Raw genomic sequence first — 19,326 nt, 5'->3', positions numbered from 1 at the left:
CCCCCCCCCCTCCCCCACCTTTAACGTTCAAACGTTTATATACAATATACATTTACATTTTTTTAGAAACCTTTTTTTTTGGTTTGAAAAGAGTGAACTGAAACTAGACTGTATAATCGATTATTTTTACTTTTGCTAAATCTAATTCTCTCTGGTTTTCAGATAAAATGTGTTAATGTCAGTTCTAGTGTCCTCCCTAGGTAACTTCATAACTCCATTGTATCCCCTCATTCGTGACAAGATGTGGTTTACCAGAGGTCAAATTTTTTCTTCATAATATTTCTTAATGAAAACATTAAATAAACAAGATTGCTTAAATGTCGTCGTTCTATTCCACAGTTTTACGGGTCCTATTGTAAGATTGAATTTTGGCCGTGGAGACTTGTGAACTTGCGCACTAGGGCCCTTCATAAAAAACTTGATCCGTATTTTCTCCCGTTTTAATATGACCCGTGTCTTTATGGCAAAAAAATTACAGATATATATCAGCTTTATGTAAAAGTTTTAAAATTGTAAAAAAATTGTAGTATCTATCATAACTGATAATATCATAAAGAATATAAGTTTACAAAATCCTTTTCAAAGTAGCCTGAATTTGAAAAAAGTGGTTTGAATCTTACTCGATACTTTTTTCATGATTTTATAGATCCTAATAATATTCATGATTTTTTCAACAGATATTTCATTCACCAAAATGGCTTATTACATTGGAAAATAAAGAAGAACAATTATATACAGTTAAAAATGTCGGGGAGGGGTTTTGACCTCTAAAATAGTTTTTTTTTTCAAATAAACAGGGTTGTATAATCAAAGACCCAAGAGGAAGGGAAGGAAAAAGAGAAGGTGAAGGAAAAGGAAAAAGAAAAAAGGGTAAAAAGGAAGGGGAAAATGAAAGGGAAGGATTGGGAAGGGGGAAAGTTAGTGAGGGAGAAATGGATAGGTAGGGAAGGAGATAGGTAAGGAAGAGGAAGGTTGGAAGGGAAAAAGGGAAGATTGAGAGGGCAAGGGAAAGATTGAGGGGGAAAAATATTATTTTTAACTCTGGGTAGATTAGTAATACCGATTCAACTGCAATTGAGGAAATTAAGATTTAAAAAATAAAAAATCCAAATAAGTTGTTTTATTTTCAGGACAGCAAGTTTAATTCTGGTTTACAATGACGCTTCCTTGTGATGAATGTGCAAGTGTATTTCCTAATAAAATTAAACTCAAAGAACATGTGAAGAGTAAACACGAGGGTGTCAAATATAAATGTGAACAATGTGATCGTGTTTACTCTGATAAAAAGAGTCGCTACAGACATGTTAAGAGAAAGCACGGAGGGTTGAAATATCCGTGTGATCATTGTGAAAGCGTTTTCTCTGATAAACAAAATCGTACCAGGCATGTGAAGAGTATACACGAGGGAGTGAAATTTCCCTGTAGTCAGTGTGATCATGTTTTGAATGATGTCAAAAGTCTCAAGAGACATGTAGAAAGTAAACACGAGGGTTTAGAATATCCCTGCGAGGAATGTGATAGCGTTTTTAATGATATAAAAAACCTCAACAGACATGTAAAGAGTAAACACATGGGTGTAAAATATCCTTGTAATCATTGTTCGTACGAAGCAACGTTTCCGTCGAACCTGAAGACGCACATAGAAGCAAAGCACGGAGAAAATGAATACCCTTGTGATGAATGTGAATTTACAGGAACAACAAGCTTATACCTGAAGCGGCACAAACAAAGCCAGCACAGTTCGACCCATAAATGCAAAGACTCAGACTGTGATCATATTGCTGAAACATCTGGCGATTTAAGAAAGCACTTTGAAGAAAAACATTGTGCGTTTGAGGTAGAATGTGATATTTGTAATCACAAATTAAAATCTATGGAAGCCTTACGGAAGCACAAATCCAGTAAGCATGAAGGAAAAAGGTTCCCGTGTGAATATGATGATTGTAACAAGAACTACACATCAGCATCGCATCTAAAGGAGCACAAAGAAAGAATTCATCATGGGGTTAGATACCCATGTGATCAATGTGATTATGTTGCAAATAGAAAACAACAGTTAAGAGATCACGAGAAGCATAAACATGGACCTCAACATTATCCATGTGCCTATTGTGACTTTAATGCTAAGAAACGCTCTGATCTAGAAGAGCATATCTTCCTTAGGCATGAGGATAAGGTGAATTCATGTGATGATTGTGACTTCAAAACAGATGATGAAAGAAAGTTGAAGGAACATATTAGAGTTGAACATGATGAAGAAAGGTATCCTTGTGACCAGTGTGATCACAAAGCAAAACGGAAACAGCATCTACAACGACACAAGGATTCTAAACATGGAGAAGGAGAGAGACATCCCTGTTCTCATTGTGATTATTCGTCTGCTCGTAGTTCAGATTTGAAAAAGCACATTCAGAATATTCATGTTGGCGATGAGCATTGTTGCGACAAGTGTGAATACTCATTCAACAAAGTTGAATTGTTGAATCGACACATTAAGAGTAAGCATGAAGGAGTGAATTTCCCGTGTAATGATTGTAGCTATAGCACAACAATAGAATATAGCCTAGTGCGACACAAGAGGTTAAAACATCAAGATAACCCTAGCGTGGCAAAGAAGAGAAAGCTAGATGACAAGTAATTCGTGACACGACATTTCGACTGAAAAAAACTAGAAGATATTACAATTGGAAATAGGTTCAGCTAACTTTATGGACAATTTTTGAACCTGAACCTGAACCCGATCTTGCAAAGCAAGAACCTGAATCTGATCTTGTAAAGCAAGTACCTGGAGCCAGATCTTGTAAAGCAAGTACCTGAATCTGATCTTGTAAAGCAAGAACCTGAATCTGATGTTGTGAAACAAAAACCTGAAGATGAGTATGGTATGTATTCCTGCGGCCATGGAAAAGGAACCCATAATACCGAATCCAATACCTAATCCTTAATCTTGTAAAATACACAACTGAAGTTCTCTTAAAACATGTACCTTGTACCTTGTACCTGATAGTGTGATTTTTGTAAAAAAAATTGAATTTATGACTTATATGATCTGGAGCCTTTATTTTAAAATTAATTGATGAAACTGTGACGATCTTAATGAAGTTGAGCTACGTCTCTGAGCTATCACCGATTCAAAGTTAAAGCTTAAGAAAGTAGTTGAATCGTTGATTCAAATTTTAACCTGCAGTAAGCAGTTCATATTCATTAAATTCTGTCTCTTTATAAACATTCTAATTGTATTTTTAAAACAATTCGGCAATTTTTAAATGAATTTCTAGAAATAGTATATCTAGGTAATGATCGTTAAACTGTTAATTCCTCTTGTATGATCGAAAGTGCAAAAGAGAAGTTGTTTATCTATCGTTATATAAGGGAACTTCTTCTGGAGTGGGTACAAAATGTCGAACAACAAAATATAAAATCCTCAAAAATGTCGGAAAATACAAAGCGGTGCAAACTTAAAAATGTCAAATCATTAAAATACTTATGTCTCAAATTGTTTTTAAAAATCGCACATTTTTCATAATTTACAGAGACAAAACATGATTCAAAAAAATATGTGATTTTACATTCTTGATTAATGTATTTATAAAATTCATTAACTTCCCCGCCATGCTCCAAATAATTGAATTGAAAGGGTCCGAAATTGCGTGGTTTTTTTTAAGAAGAAAAAAACTTTTTTTGTGGAGCTCAACTTCGCTGAATTTTTACATTTCACAGTTAAGACGATTCGACATAGTGCAGTTTTACGATGTTTATTCCTTCATTTTGTGGCCTTCGTCATTTTGTCATGTGACGCGACGTTTTGTAGTTTTTACGTTTTGTACTCACTCCAGTCCTCCCGCTATTTATTAGATCCTACCACAGACCTAGTAGATAACATGTATAATTAAAAAAAATATGATTTATTTTAATACTGTAAACAATTCGAAATATTATTCTGAAAATAAGTTTTTTATTTAAGGTTTTAATTCGTCAACAAATGAGGCATTTATTTGTTCTCCTAATAATTAATTGTTTCAAACGTCACTTTTTCTAATCATACAAAAATTTTAATATTTAAATTCCGTCCACCAAGGAAAGATTTAAAGAAATTAAATATTTTCTATTTCAGAAATGATGTACTGACTGATATTGGGGTTAGAGGAAACTTCGAAGAAAATGCATACTTGTAATAAATAAAAAATGATCGTGACCACTCGTCCATTTTAGAATCACATCTTCAAAAGCACGACGAAATGGCGCAACGGGAGGTTGTGTACCCTTGCGGTAAATGTGATTATGTTGCAAAAAGAGGTTCCCGATTGAAAGAACATAATAAGCATAAACATGAAATTCGATATTATTCATGTGCGTACTGTAGTTTTACATCCGAGACAAACTCTGATCTAAAAACTCACAACTTTAAAGAACATAAGGATAAGATGTTTTCATGTGATGATTGTGATTTTTTATCGGAGAAAGAAATAAAGTTGAAGGAACACATTAAAGTTGAACATGATGAAGAAAGGCATCCTTGTGACCGGTGTAATTACGAAGCTAAAAGAAAACATCATCTACAACGTCACAAGGAGTCTGTTCACAGAGAAGGGGAGAAATATCCCTGTGGTCAATGTGATTATTCGTCTGCTCGTAGTTCAGATTTGAAAAGGCACATTGATAATATCCATGTCGGCGAGGAGCATTTTTGCGACAAGTGTGATTACTCATTCAACAAATATGAATTGTTGAATCGACACATTAAGAGTAAGCATGAGGGAGTGAATTTCCCGTGTAATGAATGTAGCTATAGCACAACAAAAGAATATAGCCTAGTGCGACACAAGAGGTTAAAACATCAAGAAAACCCTACCGTGGCAAGGAAGCAAAAGCTAGATGACAAGTAATTCGTGACACGACACTTCGATTGAAGAAACTAGAATATATTACAATTGGAAATAGGTTTAGCTGACTTTATGGAAACTATATTGAAATATCTTAAGAAATAATTACCTAAATCTGTACCTGTACATGCACCTTTACCTGCACCTGTACCTGTAACTGAATGTAAACCAAAGCCAAATCCGAACCTGAGCCTGAAACTGTATCTGTACCTGTACCTGTACCTGTACCTGAATGTAAACCCAAGCCAAATCCGAACCTGAGCTGAAACTGCACCTGTACCTGTACCTGTACCTGTACCTGTACCTGTACCTGTACCTGAATGTAAACCCGAAGCCAAATCCGAACCTTAGCCTGGAACTGCACCTGAATCTGAACCTGCACCTGATCATATAAAATATGAACCTGAACATGTTCTTACTAAATATGTCCATTGTACCTGATAGTATGAATTTTATATCAAAATTGTACATGAACCTAATCCTGAAAAGAATTACTACAATTGTGGTTCATCTAGGTTCTGTAGTTTAAATATTTCTCCCGTGGGGTCGAGAGTTCAGGAGAAGTAGTTCATCTATAATTGTATTCTGGAAAAAAATATAAAAACCCATGCTGTGCTCGGTTGCACCGTTTTGCCATGAACTGTGTTAGAATTTATTAGATCCTACCTCAGACGTGATGGAGATAGTGCAAACCACCTTGATTTATAATCACCACCATTCTCAATTTGTTATCACCGTAGAATCTTGTTTTCTGAAACTAATAATAAATCCCTTTTTAATACTGTACAGGACATCATTCAAGGTTTTATGTCGTGTTCAAAACTATATTTTCAATTTGTTTTTAATTTTGCTCAGTCAACAAAAACTGAAAATTAAGGAATAGCTTATTTGTGCTAAATCTTAGATCCCCGGTTCCAATGTAATGACTACATTACATGATTGATGTGAAATTATTAAAAGGTTGGTCTGCCTGTTTACTAAGGTTATCTCATCCCACATACAATCATTTATAGAAAACACTTTAAAAACGTTTAAATTTTTGTCAGTTTTAACTTGAGCTTAACATCTACAGTTGAAATGATCATTAATCACATGAATAGAAACTAGAGAAAATATTGAAAAATCAGTCTTATTCCACATAACATGGAAATTGAAGTAGTAAGATTGAGATATCAAATTTATTATATAATCTGACGCTTCATGTGGTGTATTTATGGACTTATTTTTAAAACTGATGACCAATAAAGAAAGCTTTAAAAATAGTGTGCACCAAAGGGAGAGGTCAATCATGTCTTATTTCCAAGAAACGCACACTATTTTTCCTTAGTTCAAACCGAGTTGGTGGCGATGTACAAGTTGAGGAGCGCGCATTCTTCAAATCGAGGTGGTTTGCACTCCCTCCTTACTCAAACCAAATAAATCGATTAAGAATTATGTATAAATGCCGACATTAATTTCAAATCGCAAGTTGTTCGTTAACATTTTTTAATACGCCAACTAATGAGGCAGTTGTTCTTCAAATAATTTATTTTTTTTAAACTTTACTATTTTTAATTTCTTAATAATGATAATATTTAATTATTTTTCCTTTTCAGAAATCAATGATGTACGTACTGATATTTATCCGAGGGGTGTAGAGTAAATATTGAAGAAAATACATCGTGTGATAAATACAAAATGGATGTGATTACTTGTTCATTTTAGAATCACATAAAGCACGAAGAAATGGCGCAAAGGGAGGTTATGTACCCTTGCGGTAAATGTGATTATGTTGCAAAAAGAGGTTCCAGATTGAAAGAACATAATAAGCATAAACATGAAACTCGACATTATTCATGTGCGTACTGTAGTTTTACATCAGAGACACCCTCTGATCTAAAAACTCACAATTATAGAGAACATGAAGATAAGATGTATTCTTGTGATTATTGTCACTTTTTAACGGAGAAAGAAAGAAAGTTGAAGGAACACATTAAAATGGAACATGATGAAGAGAGGTATCCGTGTGACCGGTGTGATTACGAGGCTAAAAGAAAACATCATCTTCAACGACACAAGGAGACTATTCACGGAGAAGGAGAGAAATATCCCTGTGGTCATTGTGATTACTCGTCTGCTCGGGATTCAGATTTGAAAAGGCACGTTCAGAATATTCATGTTGGCGAGGAGCATTGTTGCGACCAGTGTGAATACTCATTCAACAAAGTTGAACTGTTGAATCGACACATTAAGAGTAAGCATGAGGGAGTTAATTTCCAATGTGACGAATGCAGCTATAACACAACGAATGAAAGGAACTTGAAGCGACATCAAGGTAGCAGACATCAAGATAAACCTAGCATGGCCAAGAAAAAAAAACTAAAAGATCCTGAACCTGAACCTGATCTTGTAAAATATGAACCTGAAATTGTTCTTGTCCAATTTGAACCTGAACCTGATCTTCTGAAAAGTGAAACTGAACCTGATCATGTGAAATATGAACCTGAACCTGATCTTGTGAAATATGAACCTGAACCTGATCTTCTGAAATGTGAACCTGAACCTGATCATGTGAAATATGAACCTGAACCTGTTCTTCTGAAATGTGAACCTGACTTCTGAAATGTGAACCTGAACCTGATCATGTGAAATATGAACCTTATCTTCTGAAATGTGAACCTGAACCTGATCATGTGAAATATGAACCTTATCTTCTGAAATGTGAACCTGAACCTGATCTTGTGAAATATGAACCTGATACTGATCTGGTGAAATATGAACCTGAACCTGATCTTGTGAAATATTAACCTGATACTGATCTGGTGAAATATAAACCTGATACTGATCTTGTGAAATATGAACCTGAACCTGATCTGGTGAAATATGAACCTGAACCTTATCTGGTGAAATATGAACCTGAACCTGATCTGGTGAAATATGAACCTGAACCTGATCTGGTGAAATATGAATCTGAACCTGATCTGGTGAAATATGAACCTGAACCAGATCTTATAAAGCAAGAACCAGAAGATGAGGATGTGATCTACAAGAAAAGATTAGATGATACCCAATCCGAACCTCGTTCATTCTGGGAAATTCGAAATTGCAGTTTTTTCTCCTAAAAAAAGTTCATTGAACCTGATATATATATATATTTTTATATTTCATGAACGATCGGGTTTTTGCTCTTTAATAAATTAGCCAACTGCCCGCGTGGAGGTCGTAAATATATATTTGGAGAGACGTATTCATGCTAAATTGTAGAGTTTCGTATCTAAAAACTTATTTGGATGAATAAAGAACTATTTTTATAATTGTTAACACCCTCAAGCGGGTTTTCTTTGCCTTTTCTAATTAGATAATTGCGCTGTGTTAATTATAATGTCGTGTTTGGAACAAGCATTGATCTCTATTTTTTGCTTTATTGATATCAAGCATTCAAAAAAACCGAAACTTCGTACAAAAGTTCCAATCTATAAACATATTGATATTCGTTGGAAGTACGTAGGTTTAAAACAAACAAAATTGTAAAAGATTGATGGCAATTATATTTTGAAGTATTGGGGAAAAGATATTTATAACCATCCGGAGGCGTATTCAGGGGGGGGGCTATTGGGGCTAAGGCCCTCCCCTGGACCAGTGAAATCAATTGATTTCAGGGGGTTTTCATGCCCCAACGGGTGCTGAGCCCCCCCCGGAAAGAAAAAAAATTTAAGCCCCCCTGGACAAATTCCTGAATACGCCCCTGTAACCATCCCTCCGCACAATCCTCTGTTACTTACTCATTGTCTTAAAAACATTAATTGAAACTCTCACTTCCCTTGGATTCATTCCAAAAGGAGGTTTTATTTTGGTAATATGGTAGAAATGCCGCTTTTTTCTTTCAACTGGGCCGGCGCAAATTAAGTAACGATCAGAAGAAAAATCTAAAGATCTCTGGGCAGTTGGCTCAGTTCCAATATTGAGCATGCTTAATATGGGGATAAATTTTGAAATTGATTTCAGAGATATATATGTAAACTCGCCCGATTAACTGTCAATTAATTTCAGGTCTTTCTGATTATGACTGTATGTTAGTAGTAATACTTTTCTAGTAGTTCAACTAGCAGCACCTAGTTCAACTTATTCTCACTGTTCTTTAAATCCTTCCTCAGACTACTGTAAACCTCTTATTTTAGAAAATGAAAAATTTATCTTACCTTCCTATTCTCAATATTGTACATTGCCCCAGGGGGCTTGTAACCTGAGTGTTAAAAAATTCTTTTTATTTGCCACCAAGTAGGAGCATTGCTCTACTATTAATTATTTTTGATATCCGTCCACTTGAAGTTGAGTTATCAAATTTTTTTATTTCAGAAATAAATAAATAATGATAGCTATAGTGTAGTAGAAGAAATGAAGCGAAGACATCCCTGTGATAAATGTGAATATGTTGCGATAAAATCATCACATTTAAAGAAACACAAAGAAAGTAAACATGAAGGAGTAAGATATTCATGTGTTGAATGCTCATATGTCGGAAACTATCCGCTAAGTTTAAAACGACACATAGAAAATAAACACTTAGGTGTGAGTTATCCATGTGAACAATGTGATTTTATTTCAAGCACATCGGGTAACTTAAAGCAGCACAAAGAAAGAAAACATGATGGATTATTGTATCACTGTGATAAATGTGTATATTCTGCACCCGAATTATCTAAATTAAAGAGACACTGTGCTAGTAAACACGAAGGTTTGAGATACCCCTGTGATATCTGTGAACATTCTGCCACTACACCATTTAACTTGAAACAGCACAAACGAGTTACTCATGACGGGCTGAGGTATCCTTGTGATAGGTGTAAGCTTTCAGCGACAAGCTTGTCGGGTTTAAAAACACACAAGGAGAACAAACATGAAGGTAAAAGATATCCTTGTGAACAATGTGATTTTTTAGGAACGACCCTGTCTCACATAAAGAGACATATAAAAAGTAAACACGAGAAAGTGAAATATCCCTGTAGTGACTGTGATTATACTGCAACTATTAGTTCTAATCTTACAAGACATCGGAGAAGGATGCATATTGTTCTTCAACCAGATCTTGTAAAACAAGAACTTTTATCTGATCTTGTAATACTAGAACCTAATCCTGAACGTGTAAAACAAGAACCTGATCTTGGGAAACTAGAACCTGATCCTGATCTTGTAAAACAAGAACCTGAATCTGATATTGTAAAACAAGAACCTAATCCTGATCTTGTAAAACAAGAACCTGATCCTGATCTTGTGGAACAAGAACCTGAACCTGATCTTGTGAAACAAGAACTTGATCTTGTAAAACTGGAACCTAATCCTGAACTTGTAAAACAAGAACCTGATTCTGATCTTGTAAAACAAGAACTTGAACCTGATCTTGTAAAACAAGAACCTGAACCTGATCTTGTAAAGCAAGAACCTGAACCTGATTTTGTGAAACAAGAACTTGAACTTGATCTTGTAAAACAAGAACCTGAACTTGATCTTGTGAAACAAGAACCTGATCCTGATCTTGTGAAACAAGAACCTGAACTTGATCTTGTAAAACAAGAACCTGAACTTGATCTTGTATAACTAGAACCTAATCCTTAACTTTTAAAACAAGAACCTGAGCTTGATCTTGTAAAACTAGAACCTAAACTTGATCTTGTAAAACTAGAACCTTGTATTTAACTTTTAAAACAAGAACCTGAACTTGATCTTGTGAAACAAGAACCTGATCCTGATCTTGTGAAACAAGAACCTGAACTTGATCTTGTAAAACTAGAACCTTTTCCTTAACTTTTAAAACAAGAACCTGAACTTGATCTTGTAAAACAAGAACCTGAACCTGATCTTGTGAAACAAGAACCTGAACTTGATCTTGTGAAACTAGAACCTAATCCTGAACTTGTAAAACAAGAACCTAATCCTTAACTTGTAAAACAAGAACCTGGGGATGATCTTGTAAAATAAGAACCTGAACCTGATCTTGTGAAATATGAACTTGATCTAGATCTAGTCAAACAAGAATCTGAAAATAATTGATTACATCAAATGTTTCATTAATATTCAAATTAAGACAGGATTCTTTAATTTATTGATTGTTCAATTTTCTTGCAAATTTTCCAGTCATCCAAATCCAATCACCTTGTTTTGGAATTACTTGTATTTTAGTCAACTCTAAAGGGACTGTTAGCGTAATTTCAAGCGAACCTCCCTACAAAAATGAAACTACCAGATTTACCGTGGTACGCTTGAATCGTTAATCTGATCAATAATGTGGAAAATATTGTCGGTTTTCTAAGTTTAAAAGTGTTTAATTCTGATACACCTATGTTTTTGTGAGTATAAATGCGTAAGTCACTTTCGTAGAGAAGCTACAATTGAAAATAAACATTGATATCTAATTCATACTTGATCAGACAAAGCTTTTAAAGGTACCATTGTGAATCGTGTATTGCCATCTTTGTATGAAGGGTCACTTGAAAATACGTTTACAGTCCCTTTAATTAAAAGTAAATATGAAATTATTTTTCTTAAATGTTTCAGATTTACAAAGGCAAAGAAATCATGGATTTTGAATCCGTAATAATGGTTGAATAATTTGCAATTATCCAACTAAAGAATCAAGGTAATACTTTTTTTAAGGGTTTGTCGACCGGTAATAATGCTATTTATATATTTATAGTGGGATTTATTGTATTATTTATAGAAGGATTTATTGTATTATTTATAGAGGGATTTCTTGTATTATTTAAATAGAGATTTATTGTATTATTTATAGAAGGATTTATTGTATTATTTATAGAAGGATTTATTGCATTATTTATAGAGGGATTTCTTGTATTATTTATATGGGGATTTATTGTATTATTTATAAAAGGATTTATTGTATTATTTATAGAGGGTTTTCTTGTATTATTTATATAGGGATTTCTTGTATTATTTACAGAGGGATTTATTGTATTATTTAAAGAGAGATTTATTGTATTATTTATAGAGGGATTTATTGTATTATTAAAAGTGAGATTTATTGTATTATTTAAAGAGAGATTTATTGTATTATTTATAGAGGGATTTATTGTATTATTTATAGAGGGATTTATTGTATTATTTAAAGAGAGATTTATTGTATTATTTAAAGAGAGATTTATTGTGTGGAATTTTGAAAACCGCTTTTTGATCTTTCTGTACTAAATCCAAAAAAAGAGTGGATTTAGCAAGAAATTAAGCAGTATGGGATTAAAGGTATCCCATTCTAAAGTTCTCAGCTCTGAAGGGATAATTAAAACTAAGAGATTAAGCATTGATCCACAAATATAAAGTGACCATAGCAGATTTAAAAATACTCCGAGTTAGATTTTAGAAATTAATGTTTTTGTACCTGAGGCTTGAATTAACGAATCTTAAGATAGGGGGGTTGGGGTAAAATTTGAAAAACCTGAGGCTTGAATTAACGAATCTTGAGAAGCAGTTTTAATAGGTTTTCTACATACTGTAGTTGAGATCGGATAAAATAGTTAAACTATTGAGTTTGAGTATAGTTTCGAGTGGTGAGAAAAATGGAAACTCGAAGATTCAATACTTACTCTTAAATGTTTGAAATATGTTTTAGTAGCAGTGGAGTATTTTACGCTTCTTGTAGAACAATTAGATTTTAGCAGATAATAACATTTTCGAAAATAAAGAATTTTTCTCTTTTTCAGACACATTTGACGGGTTCTAACTCTATTGCAATTTAAAACAATCCTCTTTGGTAAATGTGCTGATATGGGAGAAAACTCATCTTGTGATGATTGGGAACATAGTGCCACAGATCCTTCTAATCTGAGACTACACCAACAAACTGAGGAAGAAGTTTTTCAATGCAGAAACTTCGATTACTTTTCACTGACTGAAGGGGCAGTAAAATTGCATCATTCTGAAGAACTCTACTCTTGTGAACAATGTGATTATACAACTACATATTGAGAGCACTCATACATAATAGGTTGCAATACTAATGCGACATTTGCGACCACTGTGCGTCTCATCCTAAAAGTATGAAAAGACATAAAGAAATTGTGCACGAAGGTCGAAAGTATCCCTGTAATCAATGTGAATTTTCATTCACTTCCTCGGGTGGGCTGAGAAGTCACAAAAAGAGTCTTCATGGGGAGAAAATTTACGCTTGTGATAAATGTGAGTACTCTGCAGCACAAAAATTTAGTCTAAAGAGACACAAAGAGAGCAGACATGAGAAAAGAAAGTATCCATGTAATCTGTGTAGTCATTTTGCTGCCCAAGTCTCGTGTTTGAAAAGGCACATGGACAGTAAACATTTTGGAGTGAGATACTCTTGTGATCAATGTGATCACAATGCTCGTCGACCTTACGAATTGAAGAAACACAAGGAAAGAGTGCACGAGAATACAGGGAGAGCCTTGTAGGCGAAGAATACACTTAATGGTAAATATGATTGTGATCAATGTGAATATTCTACCACTGATCCATTAAACTTAAGAAAGCACATTGAGTGTAAACATTTAGAAGTGAGATATTCTTGCGACGAATGTAATTTTACTGCGGTCAAAAGATATTTAGTAATAAAACACAAGAAGAAATATCACATCACCAAAACATCAGAGAGTTATGTTACTCTTGTTATTTGTGATACTATTGTTAAACTTGAATCTGAACTCGAGTCTCAAGATTGTGAAAAAGATATTTTCAAAGATGAAAACTTTGAAGAAGATCCTTTGGCTGGCTATTGATATTTAAAAGAGTTTATCCTAACTTTGCTTTTTAGTTTGTATTCAATAAACGTCAAAACGACTAAACCGATCCGGCCCTAATGTTGTGTGGGACTTACATGACCCGAGGGAAGGTTTATGGATGCTTAAAATTTGCAAAAAGTTGTCCCTAAAATTTTTAGATTTTCGTAAAATTTTGACAATCCACTAAAAAGAATTGTAAATCCGCAAAAAAAAAATACTATTGTTTTATCGAAGCGAAAATGCTTTTCATTTATTATCCGAATCCTTAAAATAAACGAATTTACGGAGAAATCTAAATTGAAAATAATGAATTTCCGTTAGTAAACTAAGGATGTCTTAATTGTTTTTAATCTTTTAAAATGTAGAATCACACGAAATATCGTTTGATATATAACTATAACTAGTTTTTAACTGAACTAATATTTTATTTATTTTTGTTTAACACATGATGTTTTTTCAGAGATAATGACTGAATTTTAGTTTTAGCTCAGATCAATCTAATCCCTGTTTCTATCAGGTAAAAAAACTTTTGATCAAACAACATCTTTGTTGATCTTCGCGGTATTCATTTCTAAATCCTGTTTTAAGATTAAGTATACTCAATGCAACAACTGCATGTTTCCCTGATTCTGGGGTTTCCAAAATGTAGTCGGTGTTCTAAACCGTCTAAATCGATTGAGATAGCATTTACTCATAAACATTGACACAGTCCCTTCAAGGTGACTATGCCCCGATCTACAACGGTACCCTTGAATCTGTATCTGATCAATAATGTGGAAGATATCGTCGTTTTTTAGACAAATTACTGTTGAACCCGCAAATTGAAAATATCGATTTTGTTAAAGAGAGTTTATGATGATCTTGTTCATTCTTGATCAAATAATGCTTCTAGGATTACAATTGTGAATCGAATATGCCACTTGTATAAATGAAGGGTCACTTGAAATTACGTCTACAGTAATTTTAAAGTAATCTTAAAGCAATTATACATATCTTATCTTAAAAGCTATTTGGGCTAAATTATTCTAACGTATTAGCTATTTTGCTAGCTATCATACGTAGAATCTGATAAAATACTGGATAGCTATTAAATTCACTTATTCGAACTTAACCTCTCAATAACTATATCACTAGCTTTACCACTAGCTATATCTTCGAGTTTTGTCAACCTAATTATTTTAAGGTGTTTTGACATATTACCATTAACGATTTTCGTTACTCCCATTATTCATATTTTCAGGTTGAACGCGCATTAATTGTAGTTAACGATGGAAAACACATATCCATGTGATCAATGTGACCATGTTGCATCATTATCATCAAATCTAAAGGAGCACAAGGACAGTGAGCATAATTACATGTTTTATCCGTGTAATCAATGTGAGTTTATAGCATCTTATGCGGCGCAATTAAAACGACATAAAGGGAGTAAACATAGAGGTATATACTCTTGTGATACGTGTGAGTTTTCTACAGCAACCCCTTCTAATTTAAGGAGACATATACGGAGCAAGCATGAAGGAGTGAGGTTTCCATGTAATCTATGCAATCAAACCTGTTCTGATTATTCAAACTTAAAAAGGCATAAAGAGATCAAGCATAACAGACCAGAAGTGTCGGCAGATAATTCAAAATTACCAACTGTTAAACAAGAAGAGGAAATTCCGATTGAGATTAAAATTGAGGAAGTAAGTCTTGCCTGTGATCAGTGTAAATACGTAGCTACGCGTATTTATGATTTAAGAAGACACAGGGAAGGCAAACACGAAGGAGTGCGATACCCTTGTGACGAATGCAAATACGCAGCAACTTGTAAATCAGATCTAAATCGACATATGAAGTCACAGCATCTTAAAGTCTCTACTAGCGCTAAGAAGCGTAAACTTACTCAGAAAAATAGCAAGAGAAAGAAAAAGGTCGACATCTCTAGAGAACTTGATCTTGTAAAAATTGAACCTGGGGAAGAGCATCTGACCTGTGAACCTGACCTCGTGGAATCTGAACTTGAACCTGATCTTGTGATAGCTGAACCTTTGTCTGATCTTGTGAAAATTGAACCTGAACCTGATCTTGTGATAGCTGAACCTTTGTCTGATCTTGTGAAAATTGAACCTGAACCTGATCTTGCGGAATGTAATTTTGAAAGTGATTCTTTGGCCGCCCTTTAAACCTTTGCTTGAGTAAAAATGATGGAGTTAACTTTGCTTTCCTATCAAAAAATTGATTTTGTTTAATTGCGGTTTTTATGATGACTTTCGGATTACCGATTAATACAGCAGAAGATATGATCAAAATTCAATACTTTTTAGGAAAAACGCGATATCTTCCTCATTGTTACTAGAGAAAGGTGAAAAGGGTACCGTTGTGAATCGGGCATTTAACTTTTTAAATTTAGGGTTACTTGTAATTTTGCCGACAGTCCCTTTAAGAACATTAATTTGGATCTTGTAAATCATTAACCAGAGCTAAAACTTTAGACTGGGATACCTGTAATCCCGACTGCTTAATCCGAATATCCAATGTGGACACTTTTATTTCTTGCTTAATCCACTCTTTTTTGGATATAATACAGAAAAATCAAAACCCAAATTTTTAAAAGTAGAGAGCCCCTCCCATTTCTGTATATTAATCTTAAAGGGAGTGACCGGCAAGGTATAGTGGTTGAACTGAGTATGCAGTTTTGTGGACAAATATTTTAGGATCCACGGCAATGTATAGTGGTTGAACTGAGTATGCAGTTTTGTGGACAAATATTTTAGGATCCACGGCAATGTATAGTGGTTGAACTGAGTATGCAGTTTTGTGGACAAATATTTTAGGATCCATTTGAGACATGTAAAACGTTTTAATTATATATCTATACAACTAATTACTGAGTTTGAGCGAAAAGCCGATTATCAAAATCATCCATTTGGGTAGTACAGATAAATCAATACCAGGATGTGAATGTGTACACTGGCATTCTAAGAATACACTCTGTTTTACAGCTAGTGAATTAAAAAAAAACTAATATGTGGTAAAATTTCTTTGAGATAATTGTAAAATTTTATGAAATCTTTAATCTTTAATCACAGAATAAATATTTAGATCTTAAAAAGTGTCTGTAATCCCTCATTGTTGACAAACATTGTCTGCAGATTTTGGAATTTTTACTGTAAAAACGACATTTGAAGAATTTGTCGAAATCTGCAAACATCAGTGTAAAGAATGAGAAATTCAGTATAATGATGAAAAAGAAATAGTTGATTCTAACATAGATTTATTGACAAATTTCTTTTAAGAAATATATTCCTAAACATCTAATTAGTTTACTGTAGAATTTTTAAAACATTTTTCATGGTCGTTAATTAATAATTTTTTTTTTAAATGGATGATTATGAACGTCGACTTTAAGCTCAGTCATTACACATCATTAAAACGTTTTATCTGTCAAAAATGAATCCTAAAAAATTTCTCCACAATACTACATTCTCAGCTCAACTACCATACATTGCCGGTCACTCCCTTTACCCAACAATTATCTTAAAACTTTTCCTTCCTTAATGGAATATTTTTATTTTGACTCTAGACAAATGTTTTAAGTAAATATTTCTTCTCCAGATGATATGTGTTTATTAACTCAAACAAAAAATGTTTCCACTGTTTGCTGATGTATGGTTCTTCTTCTGAATTATATAAAACAGGTAAAAATAATTCAGTTTCGCTTTCCTGTTCATGAGCACATTGTTTACATTTCTCATTATCTTGATTTTATTATTTTATCTACATTTCTGAATATCTTGATTATATAATTATGTCTACATCTCTGAATATCTTGATTATATTATTATGTCTACATTTCTGAATATCTTGATAACAATATTATACCTACAATTCTGAATATCTTGATTACATTATTATGTACCTACATTTCTGAATATCTTGATTATATTATTATGCCTGCATTTCTGTATATCTTGATAACAATATTATACCTACAATTCTGAATATCTTGATTACAATATACCTACATTTCTGAATATCTTAATTACCATATACCTGCATTTCTGAATATTGATTACAATATTATTATACCTACATTTCTGAATATCTTGATGACAATATTGTGCCTACATATCTGAATATCTTGATTACAATATAACTACATTTCTGAATATCTTAATTAAAATATATCTACATTTCTGAATATCTTGATTACAATATACCTAGATTTCTGAATACTTAATTACTATATACCTACATTTCTGAATACTTAATTACCATATACCTACATTTCTGAATATCTTAATTACCATATACCTACACACAAAGGTCAAACATGAAGGAGTTCGATATCCCTGTGATTTATGTGATTATTCAGCGACTGAACCTTCAAAATTAAAGAGTCACATAGAAAACAAGCATAATGGAGTAACCTACCCCTGTGACCAGTGTGAATACGCAGCAACCCGTTTCAGTAACTTAAAACAACACAAGCAGAGTAAGCATGAGGGGTCAAGTTATCCCTGTGATCAATGTGAATATATTGCCACTGTTCCCTCGCATTTAAAGAGACACTCAAAGAGTAAACATGTTGGAGTTAGATTTCCATGTGAGAAATGTGGGTTTTCTGCAGCTAACTTGTCTTCATTAAAAAGACACATAGCTGGTAAACACACAGACCCCTCCTGCGTCATTCTTGAGAAGAAAACTATTTCTAATCAACCAACTTTGTCAAATACACTGAGTAATGGAAGGTATCCCTGTGATAAATGTAAATATTCTGCAACTTCAAAATCCCATCTAAAGAAACACAAAGAAAGCCAGCACGAAGGTTTGCGGTATCCATGTAATCAATGTGAATATTCTGCCACTACAACTTCACATCTGAAGAGACACGAAAAGAGTTTCCACAGCGGAGTTATTTATCACTGTAATTATTGTGAATATTTTGCTTCTTCTTTATTGTATTTAAGAGGACACAAGAGAAGCAAACATGTTGGTTTAGACGATGGTCAAGTATCTCAAGAGATTTTTTGAAAAAAAAGTTTTTCTGTGGATGAAAAAGCCACATATTTGTTATCGGAGATAAGAATGCTGGACATGGAGAGAGTTGGGGAGGGTTGGAGACGTAGCGTGAGGCATTGAGATGATTTTGATTGACTAAGAGGTCATTCTGCGAATCGGGAGGCACTGCAGGTCAGTTAGCGGGGCTCATGGTTGCTCTGCACCCAGTCCCTCACTAGACTAGACTGTCAATTCTGATTTTCTAAATTTCTAAGTAAGTATTTACAATAATTTCCATAGAAATGATCAATTTACTTACAGGGTTACCCAAAAAGAATGAGACTTCAGAGACGATTGTATGGAATATACACGGTATACTTATATATGATTCCCTGCAACTGTAAACTTATTTTTTCCCTTTCCAAATCATTTAATTAGCCTTCAAGGCTATATTGAGGGCAGAAAACTTATTTTAACCTTTAAATCGTCAAAAATTAGGTCGTCTTTAAAGTCTCATCCCTTGTAACTAACCCTGTACGTAATAAATTTTGTTTCTTAAATTCTAATTTTTTTGATTTTTTTCCAATCTTTAATTTTTAACATTTTTTTAAGAACTCTGCACTTTAAAGAAAACACATCTTTAAATAAATTTAATGACCTCCAGAGTCCCCTGATACGCAGAGTTGTTGACAGATAACAGCAACACACTAGACAAATGA

The 19,326-nt window shown here is 33.6% G+C and overlaps 5 protein-coding genes across 16 annotated transcripts in view; all 5 read left to right on the top strand.

Annotated features, from left to right (window-relative positions):
- LOC111706297 (transcriptional repressor CTCF) overlaps positions 1 to 11,291 on the top strand; it is a 15,989-nt gene extending 4,698 nt beyond the window's left edge. The window contains exons 2-3 of one of the 2 annotated variants that reach the window (XM_023479131.1): positions 1,312 to 1,315; positions 9,217 to 11,291. In XM_023479131.1, coding sequence (XP_023334899.1) covers positions 9,258 to 10,457 — 1,200 coding nt within the window. In that variant the 5' untranslated portion in view covers positions 1,312 to 1,315; positions 9,217 to 9,257 and the 3' untranslated portion in view covers positions 10,458 to 11,291. The remainder of the gene's footprint in view (positions 1 to 1,311; positions 1,316 to 9,216) is intronic. The other variant, XM_023479130.1, reaches the window with a different exon arrangement.
- LOC111706295 (zinc finger protein 708) lies at positions 167 to 4,081 on the top strand. Of its 6 annotated transcripts, none has more exons than XR_002766204.1 (4): positions 167 to 257; positions 1,131 to 2,882; positions 3,294 to 3,387; positions 3,856 to 4,077. XR_002766204.1 is itself a non-coding variant. In XM_023479127.1 (2 exons), the coding sequence occupies exon 2, from the start codon at positions 1,157 to 1,159 to the stop codon at positions 2,636 to 2,638; it is 1,482 nt and encodes a 493-aa protein (XP_023334895.1). In that variant the 5' UTR covers positions 167 to 257; positions 1,131 to 1,156; the 3' UTR covers positions 2,639 to 3,262. The 6 variants fall into 6 exon arrangements, 1 of the variants encoding a protein (XP_023334895.1); XR_002766201.1 differs by having other exon boundaries at positions 3,837 to 4,077; XR_002766202.1 differs by having other exon boundaries at positions 3,812 to 4,077.
- On the top strand, positions 4,117 to 5,669 carry LOC111706303 (zinc finger protein 513-like). Its single transcript, XM_023479143.1, has one exon. The coding sequence runs from the start codon at positions 4,239 to 4,241 to the stop codon at positions 4,884 to 4,886; it is 648 nt and encodes a 215-aa protein (XP_023334911.1). The 5' UTR covers positions 4,117 to 4,238; the 3' UTR covers positions 4,887 to 5,669.
- Positions 6,481 to 9,191, top strand: LOC111706301 (zinc finger Y-chromosomal protein). The gene is made up of 2 exons (XM_023479141.1): positions 6,481 to 8,081; positions 8,807 to 9,191. The coding sequence occupies exon 1, from the start codon at positions 6,609 to 6,611 to the stop codon at positions 7,482 to 7,484; it is 876 nt and encodes a 291-aa protein (XP_023334909.1). The 5' UTR covers positions 6,481 to 6,608; the 3' UTR covers positions 7,485 to 8,081; positions 8,807 to 9,191.
- A 2,786-nt stretch (positions 11,292 to 14,077) lies between the features above and the next one.
- Positions 14,078 to 16,909, top strand: LOC111706299 (zinc finger protein 845). Of its 6 annotated transcripts, none has more exons than XM_023479135.1 (3): positions 14,078 to 14,138; positions 14,862 to 15,754; positions 16,259 to 16,909. In XM_023479135.1, exons 2-3 carry the CDS (start codon positions 14,890 to 14,892, stop codon positions 16,318 to 16,320), a joined length of 927 nt encoding a protein of 308 aa, XP_023334903.1. In that variant the 5' UTR covers positions 14,078 to 14,138; positions 14,862 to 14,889; the 3' UTR covers positions 16,321 to 16,909. The 6 variants fall into 6 exon arrangements, with proteins under 6 accessions (XP_023334903.1, XP_023334904.1, XP_023334902.1 ...); XM_023479136.1 differs by lacking the exon at positions 16,259 to 16,909 and adding an exon at positions 16,017 to 16,189; XM_023479134.1 differs by lacking the exon at positions 16,259 to 16,909 and adding an exon at positions 16,017 to 16,189 and having other exon boundaries at positions 14,862 to 15,766.
- The last annotated feature ends 2,417 nt before the right edge of the window (positions 16,910 to 19,326 follow it).

The sequence above is a fragment of the Eurytemora carolleeae genome, unplaced genomic scaffold (genome assembly GCF_000591075.1).
Source record: "Eurytemora carolleeae unplaced genomic scaffold, Eaff_2.0 scaffold260, whole genome shotgun sequence".
In the NCBI taxonomy this organism is placed as follows: domain Eukaryota; kingdom Metazoa; phylum Arthropoda; class Copepoda; order Calanoida; family Temoridae; genus Eurytemora; species Eurytemora carolleeae.
Note: the sequence above shows the minus strand (reverse complement) of the source record. Positions and strands in the feature narration are given on the sequence as shown.